Raw genomic sequence first — 10,444 nt, forward strand, 5'->3', positions numbered from 1 at the left:
GTCAGTGGGCATCCATTATGGTTGTCATTGATGGACTTTCCTTTTTCACATATAATTCCATTAAGATCTGTTGTTACACTGAGGTTAAAAACTCCGACTTTTGGGGTGGTACTATTGTGTCTTTTTATGAAAATTGGCCTTTCCAGTATTTGCAATCCACTACTAGACATTTCAAGGTTCTATGGATACAAACAACTACTAAATCCTCTCTTCAGGTTGTTCCTCCAGCAGTGAACCCCCTCATCTACAGCACGAGGAACCAGGACATCAAGGAAGCTCTAAAGAAAATATTTGAATATATACTATTTCAATGTCATTAAGGAATCCATCATCTTTGAGTGGCTCCAAGGCTATCTCAGTACAAGTCAGGACCATCTTCTGTTGTTTTATTTTTTTCATATTTGGGGTTTATACCTGTGATAATAACAATTACAAACAAATAGTAGTATTCAACCCATTTCTTGCTATGCATCATGTTTTCTGAGGAAGTTTTCTAATGAATCTAAGGAACCAGCCTCCTTGTGTAAAAGAACAAGTCAGCAGAAAATCATTGGTCTCAACTCCTATCTTTTCCAATCTTCTCTGGATCTGGGTGACCATCCTCAGCTTGCAGAAGGGCTAAAGGAGCTAAAAGTCTACATTATCAATTACCACGCCACATTATCAATTATCACCCCAAAACATGAATTTATTGGTGTTTTTTCTTGTTGGTGATCTCCTTCGTCCTGCTGACCGTGGTACCTGTGTCAAAGGCAGAGCCAGCCCTGCCCCAGTCTCTCTTCTTGCTTAGACCTCCATAGACCCCAGAGCAGGGCTGTCTGCGCCCCGCCCCCGTGTGTGTTAGACATGGCTGGGGCTGGGCACTGCCAGGCTGTGAAAGAAGGAAGGCTGGTGGGGATGGACACCGAGGGCTTCCACGGGGACTTGTTTCTCCCCCCCCCCCCCATTACCCTTTGCCTTGCAGTGTCTGGTGAGGGAGGCCATGAGGGCGTGTGTTGGGCAGTGGGCTTGCACTAGCTCAGGGACAAGTCACAGATGGGAGCAACAAGTCAACGATCAGGAAGTGGGATCAAGGACAGGCTACGAAGGAGGAGTTGAGAAGTATGACCTGGATGTGCAGGTATGCATTTAGGAAAGCCAAAGCTCATGGGGGCTGCAGGAAACATCAAGAGCAAAAGAAGAGCTTTGGTCACTGTGTTTGCAAGCAAAAGGCTGAACAAGGAAGATGCTGCTGAATGATGAGGGGAGGGTTCATAACAGAAGACACAGATGAGGCTGAGGCGCTCAATGCCTTCTTTGCCTTAGTCTTTATGAAAAGCATTTCCATGGCCTTTGTGCTCAGGGAGAGGACTCAAGGAGAAGAACTCAAGGGGGAGGAGGGCATGTATTGACTGAAACTGAGTAGATCCCACAAGGACACAAGCCAGTTTCTGCCCCTGCAGGGGACTCACCCTGGCAAGACACAGGCTGGGGGCTGCCTGGCTGAGGACTGGATCTGTGGGAAAGGTCTCGGTGGGCAGAGAGCTGGACAGGAGGCATCCAGGGAGACCAGTGGGGCCCTGGGCTGTAGGACCAGGAGCACAGCCAGGAGATGGAGTGAAAGGCTTCTCCCTTTCAAATTAGCACTTGTTAGAGCACATCCTGTGTCCACGGTGTCCAGTTTTGGGAACCCCAGTACTGGAAAGGTGTTGGCAAGCTGGAGCAGATTTAGTGAAAGGCCCTGAAGGTGGTCAGGGGGCTGAAGCACTTTCTCAGTGAGGAAAGGCTAATGAAGCCTGGTTTGTTCAGCCTGAAGAAGGTAAGGCTGAGGGACACCTTACAGCAAGGGAAGCTTTTTTTTCTTCCCCAATGAGGCCAGGCAAGCACGCGAGCAAGCACTACTCACCCTGAGAGTTTGTGCAGTCCTCAGTCCTTGGCGGCTTTCAAGACCCAACTGGATCAAGCTCTGCGAAACCAGATCTGACTCTATACACTATACTCCAACCTGATTGACCATGTCATCCTATGATTTCAGTAGTTAGTAGCATAAATATGGAGATTTTGGGTTTTGAGGGCGCGCACAGTTTGGTGGGACTACCCCCTTGTGCTGCCCGGTGTTGAATAAACATACCTACTTTACAACTGATGAGTTGTGGAGTCCCTTTCCGCATGTCACACAAACTCTCCTTTTCTCCCTGAATTGTGACCAGAGATCTCTGTTCAGCCAGGCTGGTCTGGTGAGAGAGATGAGAGAGAGCAAGGGAGAGAAATCTCCTGGGATGGTGGGGGCTGTTCCTGGCATCACTCACAGCAATGTCAGGGCTCTGACAGGGTGTTAAGAGCCACGAGTCCTTCCCTGGCACAGGCAGAGGCCCTGCAGCAGACTCCCTGGCTTCCTGTGGCCAGTCCCAGAGACTGGCAGCCCCTCAGCCCTGCGGGGTGTTTCCTGCTCTGCACCTCTCTGAGATGCACCACAGCTGAAGAATGGACACAGGGACCTCAGTTCAAGGAAGCCCATCCAAGGGCTGCATTCAGGGGGCTTCCCAGGGGATGTTACCCTCAAAGTGAAGTGAGCTCAAGACACTGTCTGTCCCACAGGGTTTAAAGCAACCCCCGGGAACAGCTGATGGCATTTGTGCTCACTCAGGATAATCTCATCACACACACGATGCACATGCTACCATCTCATCCAAACAATACAAACATGGACTTTAGAGGGACAACTAACCTCTCTGAGTTGGAATAAAAGGCCTGTTCCAGAAAGGGTGGTTGTGACTGGCTGGGTGTGTGATGATTGCCCTGGAGCATCTTCCCTGGGGTGCCCAGCACAGACAGGCCCAGAGAAGCCCCTGCTGTGCTGGTCCTTCATGTCTTTCCCACAAGGCCTGGCCAAGCACGGAAACTGCTGCTTCCCCCCACCCTGCACACTCACACAGTTTAGCTGCACACCAGTGTTTTCATTTGCAGGGGCAATGCCCATGGCTTGTTCTTGAGAGCAACTCTGGAAGAAGACCTAAGGTTTCATGCCCTATCCTGAGGAGATCCCCTAGTATGATGGAGGTGCTGTTCAGGAGCTCGCTTCTGTCAGAATTTACCAGTGCGTGTCCCTGCCAGTGGTTCTTAGGCTGCAGCACAGCAGGAGTATGAGCTGCCAGAGCACTCGGCCCTTGCAGCAAGGCAAGGGCTCAGAAGGAGAGAGTGGGAGTGAAAAAAGTACCTCTGGAAAGACCAAGTGGCAGTTTTCCCTCGCACTACTGTTGTGCTGGGACTCTTTTCCCCTCCACTCTGCACTGCCCTTGAACTTCAGAGAATTTCTCAAAAGAGGATCTTGGGCTGGTCATTGGAACATTCTTTAATTTCTTTAAATACTCAGAAAGAATGTGTTCTTATTTACACAGTGTGTGTCTCACAGACAGGAATAGATGCGTAATTAGAAACAGCACAAATAGCAATATTTCTCTGTGGACAATAGTATAAAAATTAAAACAAAGCAAAAAAAAACCCAAACCCACAAAGAAAAACATGAAAAGTATAGAAGAGGGGCTTGGCCTTAAATGAGTTACGTTATGAGTGATTTGCAAAATAAGACATTTTATTGCTTCTGAAACTCATCTGGTCATCAATTTCCAAACTGCATCTTTCACATCCTTGTTCCTCATGCTGTAGATGAGGGGATTAACTGATGGAGGCACCACTGAATAGAGCACAGCCATCACCAGGTCTAGAATGGGGGAGGAGATGGAGGGGGGCTTCAGGTAGGCAAAGATGGCAGTGGTGACAAAGAGGGAGACCACAGCCAGGTGAGGGAGGCACGTGGAAAAGGCTTTCTGCCGCCCCTGCTCCGAGGGGATCCTCAGCACAACACTGAAGATCTGCACATAGGACACCACAATGAAAACAAAGCAAATAAACACTAAACAACAGCTAACCACAAGAAGCCCAACTTCCCTGAAATAGTCTGAGTCTGAGCAGGAGAGCTTGAGGATCTGGGGGACTTCACAGAAGAACTGGTCCAGGACATTGCCCTGGCAGAGGGGCAGTGAAAATGTATCGGCTGTGTGCAGGAGAGCATTGAGAAACCCAGTGCCCCAGGCAGCTGCTGCCATGTGGACACACGCTCTGCTGCCCAGGAGGGTCCCGTAGTGCAGGGGTTTGCAGATGGCCACATACCGGTCATAGGACATGACAGTGAGAAGAGAAAACTCTACTGTAGCACAGAAAATGAAAAAGAAGACTTGTGTAGCACATCCTGCGTAGGAGATCGTTCTGGTGTCCCACAGGGAATTGGCCATGGATTTAGGGACAGTGGCAGATATAGAGCCCAGGTCAAGAACAGAGAGTTTGAGGAAGAAGAAGTACATGGGGGTGTGGAGGCGGTGGTCACAGGCGATGGCAGTGATGATGAGGCCGTTGCCCAGGAGGGCAGCCAGGTAGATGCCCAGGAAGAGCCAGAAGTGCAAGAGCTGCAGCTCCTGTGTGTCTGCAAATGCCAGGAGAACGAACTGGGTGATGGAGCTGCTGTTGGACATTTGTTCTTTCTAGTAATGGAGCACTGTTGAAAGAGGAGAAGAAATGCACAAATGAGGGCAAATTTCTTTGAAACCAGTGAGTGCTTTTTCTGCAAAAAATCCCCCCCAAATCACTTCTCTTTCTCTCGAAAGTGACCTTATTATTGCGAGCTCAGGTTTGTGCTGCTGAGGGCACTTTCCTTACAGGGACAGAAATCGTTCTCCTTCCCATTGCCTTTAGCCTGCGGCATTGCTGAGCCCTGAGGGACAAAAGTGTTCCCTGTGCCCTGGGGCAGAGTCAGTAGAGCTGCTGGTCACCACCCAGCTGTCCTGGGCTTACACCTCTTTCTGTGGGACAATGGTCTCCCTGACACCATCCTTGAAGAAGAAAATAGCCTTTCACGAGTGTGGGAGAGTCCAGTTTCAAAGTCCATTTCTCCCCTCTGTTGTCCCTTTCCCTGTGCAGCTGAGCAGACCCAGTGCAGAAGGGTGGTCTAGCTCTCTGCTGCCTGGGGCTGTCCCTGCTGGGAGCTGTCTCTCTGTCCCCAGGTCTCCTCCCTGTCCCTGCTCCCAGAGACCCCCCCACGCACTCTGTGCTCAGCTCTGCCCTGCAGACCCTCCTGGCAGCAGGGCACTGCCCAGGGACATCTCCCTGTTTCTGGGTCCTCAGGAGTAGATGGGACAAAGCCTGATGCTGCAGGCAAAAGTGATGATGGTGCTGTCTGTAAGGAGAGGAGTGGGGGAAGGCACAGGATGATGTTTCTGGCAGATCCGCTGATCCCGCAGTTCAGTGAGAGCTCCTTTCCCTTTTCCCTTAGGAGAAAGGTGACAGCACAGAAAAAAAGTCTTCACCTTTAAAGTAGCCCCTGCCTTGCCCTTCCACTTGAAATGCTGCCTCTGCCGATGTCCTGGGAGTGATCTGGAGCTCTCAGCAGCCCTGTCCCACGCAGTAGGACATCCCTCATGAATACATTAGGATCTTTTACTGACAGTGGTCACTCCGTCCACCCACAACTTCTCCCCACAGCTCCACGGGGAGCTCCCAGGGCAGGCTGAGAGCCGACCCTGGCAGGCGGCAGAGTCCTGGGTCCTCAGGAGTAGATGGGACAAAGCCTGATGCTGCAGGCAAAAGTGATGATGGTGCTGTCTGTAAGGAGAGGAGTGGGGGAAGGCACAGGATGATGTTTCTGGCAGATCCGCTGATCCCGCAGTTCAGTGAGAGCTCCTTTCCCTTTTCCCTTAGGAGAAAGGTGACAGCACAGAAAAAAAGTCTTCACCTTTAAAGTAGCCCCTGCCTTGCCCTTCCACTTGAAATGCTGCCTCTGCCGATGTCCTGGGAGTGATCTGGAGCTCTCAGCAGCCCTGTCCCACGCAGTAGGACATCCCTCATGAATACATTAGGATCTTTTACTGACAGTGGTCACTCCGTCCACCCACAACTTCTCCCCACAGCTCCACGGGGAGCTCCCAGGGCAGGCTGAGAGCCGACCCTGGCAGGCGGCAGAGTCCCTGCCCTGGCACAAAGCCCTCTGGGGTGCCCGGACCCTGCTCTGCAGGACAGCCCTGGGCACCCCTGGATGCACTCCCACCTTCACACCCTCTCAACTGTCCCCAGCAGAAGGCAGCCTTCAATCCTTGTCCCTGTGACAGTGCAGAAGGGAAACACTGCTCTGGAGCACATCTGGCTTCTCCACACCCAAAAAACAAGGAGACCCATCCAGACAGATCCTATCAGTCATGTAATGTGATCTAGAAGATCCAACTATGTTAGCCATCTGCATTGCCCTACACCCAGGGATTTACTGTGTCAAAGTTGTAAAGATTTTTGCCTTGAACAAGCTCTGAACTGTGCCCACACTTGCAGCTGCCTTTATCCTTTCTGTACCTCACTCCCCTCCACGCCTGCAGGCAGAGCCCTCAGCCTTTGGCAGAGGAGCTGCTCCTGGGCAGAGCTGTCTCTCTGCAGCACTGCCCCATGGCCAGGAGCTCCCTCCATCCCAGGAGCCAGGCCCAGCTCAGCAGCAGGGACCCATCCATGGCAGCACTTTCTCTGCCCCCTCTGGAATTCCTTGGGGCTCCAGGGGAACCTGCCGTGAAACAGGCTGATGCAATCCCTTGTTTTCACTCTCTCAGCTGGGGACAGACACTTCTTTCCTGCACTGTCATTTCTCCCACTACATAAAGAGGGAGGCCCATGAGTCCCCTGATCATTGTCCCATCCTCAGCGAGGACACCCAGAGAGGGCCAGGGAACGATCTCATCTGCCATTGCTGAGGGAAGGGATTGACTGAGGGTGGGAAATTCCTTTGCCCAACTTCAACAACACAAGGTGCCCACGTGTAGGAGAAGTGACCCTGTAACTGTCCTGCTGTCCAGGGCAGCCCAGAGAGGGATCCAGCTGACCTCATGGAGTCGTGTGGCACAGGGACAGCTGAGTCTCTCTCTGTCTGGCACTTGTCTCCTGGGCATCCCTTCATTGCCTCACCTCATTCAGGGCAGCTGAATCTTTATGGAAGTCACCAATTGAGGCCTGTGGTGGTGTGGGAGGTGCCAGGGCTCTGCAGCACAACTGCCCGCACCTGCCATGGACAGCACAGGTCTGGACAGGAATCCCATCCCCATTCACAGAATCACAGAATCATCATGGTTGGACAGGACCTCTGAGATCACCAAGTCCAAACATACACACACAAAAAAACCCCTTTACAATCTCGGCCCCTAGGGCATGCCTTGAAGTGCCACATTTACACGTCTCTTAAATCCCTCCAGGGATGGGGACTCCACCACTTCCTTGGGCAGGCTGTTCCAGTGTCTGACCACTTGCTCAGTAAAGTAATTCTTCCTCATATCTCATCTAAACCTCCCCTGCCCCAACTTCAGACCATTTCCTCTGCTCCTGTCATTATTCCCTTTCAGGGAGTTGTAGAGGGCAATGAGGTCTCCCCTCAGCCTCCTCTTCTCCAAACTAAACATGCCCAGTTCCCTCAGCGTCTTCTCATAGGACTTGTTCTCCAGGCCCCTCACCAGCTTGGTGGCTCTCCTCTGGACACGCTCCAGCAGCTCAATGTCCTTCCTGTAGTGAGGGGCCCAGAACTGAACACAGCACTCGAGGTGAGGCCTCACCAGTGCCCAGTACAGAGGCACAATGACTTCCCTACTCCTGCTGGCCACACTATTCCTGAGACAGACCAGGATGTCATTGGCTGCCTTGGGCACCTGGGCACACTGCTGGCTCCTGTTCAGCCGGCTGTCTGCCAACACCCCCAGGTCCTTTTCTGCTGGGCAGCTTTCCAGCCACTCTTCCCCAAGCCTGGCGTTGTTCATTATGAAAGGAAAGCAAACCCATGGCTCCACAGTGTTGTTGAAGTGTTAGAAGTCATGGAAGTGCTTGAAAACTCTCACCCAGGAATTAAGGTTTTTCCCTCCAAAAAAGTAGCAGACTCAATAGCCCAACTGAAGTGCATCTACACTAATGCCCACAGCGTGGGGGAAACAAACAGGAGTTGAAAGCTACTGATGATGGTGATGAAAAGGTCGAGTGTTTATGGTAACTATGAGGGGAAGGCCAACAAGGCAGGTGTCATGGTGGGAGTCTGTTATAGACCACCCAACCAGGATCGAGAGGCAGACAAAATAGTCTTTCAGCAGCTGGGAAACGTCTCACAATCACTGGCCCTTGTTCTTGTGGGTGATTTCACTGTGCCAAATGTCTGCTGCAAATACAATACAGTGGAGAGAAAACAGTCTTGGAGGTTACTGGAGAGTGTTGAAGACACCTTCCCGACACTGGATGAGTGAGCCAAAGAGGAAAGAAACGCACCCTGCTGGACCTCTTGTTTTCCAATAGAGAAGGACTTGTGCGTGATGTGGTGCTTGGAAGCACGTCTTGGATGCAGCAACCATGAAATGATAGAGTTTTTATTTCTGGGAGAAATAAGGAGGAGGGTTAGAAAAACAGCTCTCTTTGACTTCTAGAGGGCAGACACTGGTGTGTTTAAAGACCTGGTTGTCTTTGGGAGGCACTCCTGATGTGCAAAAGAGGCCCAGGAAGGATGGAAATTCTTCAGAAGGGAAATCTTACAGGCGCAGGAGCAGGCCATCACCATGTGCTAAAAGACGAGCCGGCAGGGAAGAAGACTGGCCTGGCCAAACAGAGAGCTTTGTCTGGAACTCAGGAATAAAAACAGAGTATATGACATTTGGAAGAAGGGGCAAGTAACTCCAGAGGACTACAAGGATGTCATAAGGTTATGTAGGGAGAAAAGTAGAATGGCCAAAGTCCAACTAGAACTTAATCTGGATATTGCCTGAAAAGAAAATTTAAAAGTTTCTATAAATACATTAGGAACTAAAGGAGGACGAAGGACAATCTCCATCCTTTATTGGATGCAGGGGGAAACATGGTGGCCAAGGATGAGAAATGGCTGAGGTACTGAATGTCTTCTTGGCCTCAGTAAGACCAGTTGTTCTCCAGGCACCCAGCCCCCTGGGCTGCAAGGCAGGTAAGGGGAGCAGAATGAAGCCCCCATCATCCAAGGGGAAAGAGTTAGTGACCAGCTACAGCCCTTAGAGACACAGGGGTGTGTGGGTCTAGATGGGATCCACCCAAGGGTAGTGTGGGAGCTGGTGGAAGTGCTCACCAAATCACTGTCCATCATGTATCAGCAGTCCTGGCTAACCGCGGAGGTCCCAGTAGACTGGAGGTAAGCATATGTGGTCCTTATCTACAGGAAGAGCAATAAGTAAGATCTGGGGAACACCAGGACTGTCAGTCTGACTTCAGTGCCTGGGAACGTTATGGAGCAGATCATCCTGAGTGCCATCAAGCTGCATGGAAAGGACTATCAGGCCCAGTCAGCATGGGTTTGTGAAGGCAGATCCTGCTTCACAAACCTAATCTTCTATGACAAGGAAGCCTGCTTGGTGGATGAGGGAAAGGCTGTGGATGTTGTCTACCTGGACTTTAGTAAGGCCTTTGACACCTTTTCCCACAGCATTCTCCTGAAGGAACCGATGTTTGTGACTTGGATGGGTGTATTCTTTGCTGGGGAAAAACTGGGCTGGAGGCTGTGGCCCAGAGAGTGGTGGTGATGGCTGGTCACAAGTGGAGTTCCGCAGGGCTTGGTATTGGGGCCAGTTCACTTTAATATTGTTATCATTGACCTGGATGAGGGGATCAATTGCACCCTCAGAAAGTTTGCAGATGACACCAAGTTGGGTGGGAGTGTTGATCTGCTGGAGGTTAGGCTGGCTCTGGGGAAAAATTTGGACAACGGGCCAATAGTATGAGGTTCAACAAGGCCAAGTCCCAGGTCCTGCACTTCGGACACACCAACCTCATGGACGCCAAAAGAGGAAAGAAGAGTGGCTGGAGCTGCCTGGTGGAAAAGACATAGAATTGTTTGTCGACAGCCGGCTGGATATGAGCCAGCAGTGTGCCCATGTGGCCAAGAAGGCCAACAGCATCCCTGCCTGTATCAGAAACCGTGTGGCCATCAGGTGATTGTCTCTCCTCTGCTCAGAACTGATGAGGTCCCATCTTGAGTGCTATGTCCAGTTTTGGGCTCTTCCCTACGAGAAAGACGTGGAGGCCCTGGAGGATTCCCAAAGACCAAAAAAGCTGTTGAGGAATCTGGAGAACAAGTCATACGAGGAGAGGCTGAGGGAACTGGGCATGTTTAGTTTGGAGAAGAGGAGGCTGAGCAGAGACCTCATTGCCCTCTACAACTCCCTCAAAGGAGTTTGTAGAGAGGTGGGTGTTGCCTGTTCTCTCAAGTGAATAATGACAGGACCAGAGGAAATGGTTGCAAGTTTCGCCAGAGAAGATATAGATTGAATATTAGGAAAAAAAATCTCTTCACTGCAAGGTTTGTCGAGCACTGGAACAGCCTGCCCAGAGAAGTGGCGGAGTCACCATCATGGATATGTTTAAAAGATGTGTAGATGTGGCACATAGG

At 51.1% G+C, this 10,444-nt stretch overlaps 1 protein-coding gene across 1 annotated transcript; it reads right to left on the reverse strand.

The window, feature by feature from the left end:
• Positions 1 to 3,587: 3,587 nt before the first annotated feature.
• Positions 3,588 to 4,508, reverse strand: LOC106900096 (olfactory receptor 14J1-like). Its single transcript, XM_014962083.1, has one exon. The coding sequence runs from the start codon at positions 4,506 to 4,508 to the stop codon at positions 3,588 to 3,590; it is 921 nt and encodes a 306-aa protein (XP_014817569.1).
• Positions 4,509 to 10,444: the final 5,936 nt, after the last annotated feature.

This window comes from Calidris pugnax, unplaced genomic scaffold (assembly GCF_001431845.1).
Source record: "Calidris pugnax isolate Ruff unplaced genomic scaffold, ASM143184v1 scaffold1240, whole genome shotgun sequence".
Classification (NCBI taxonomy): domain Eukaryota; kingdom Metazoa; phylum Chordata; class Aves; order Charadriiformes; family Scolopacidae; genus Calidris; species Calidris pugnax.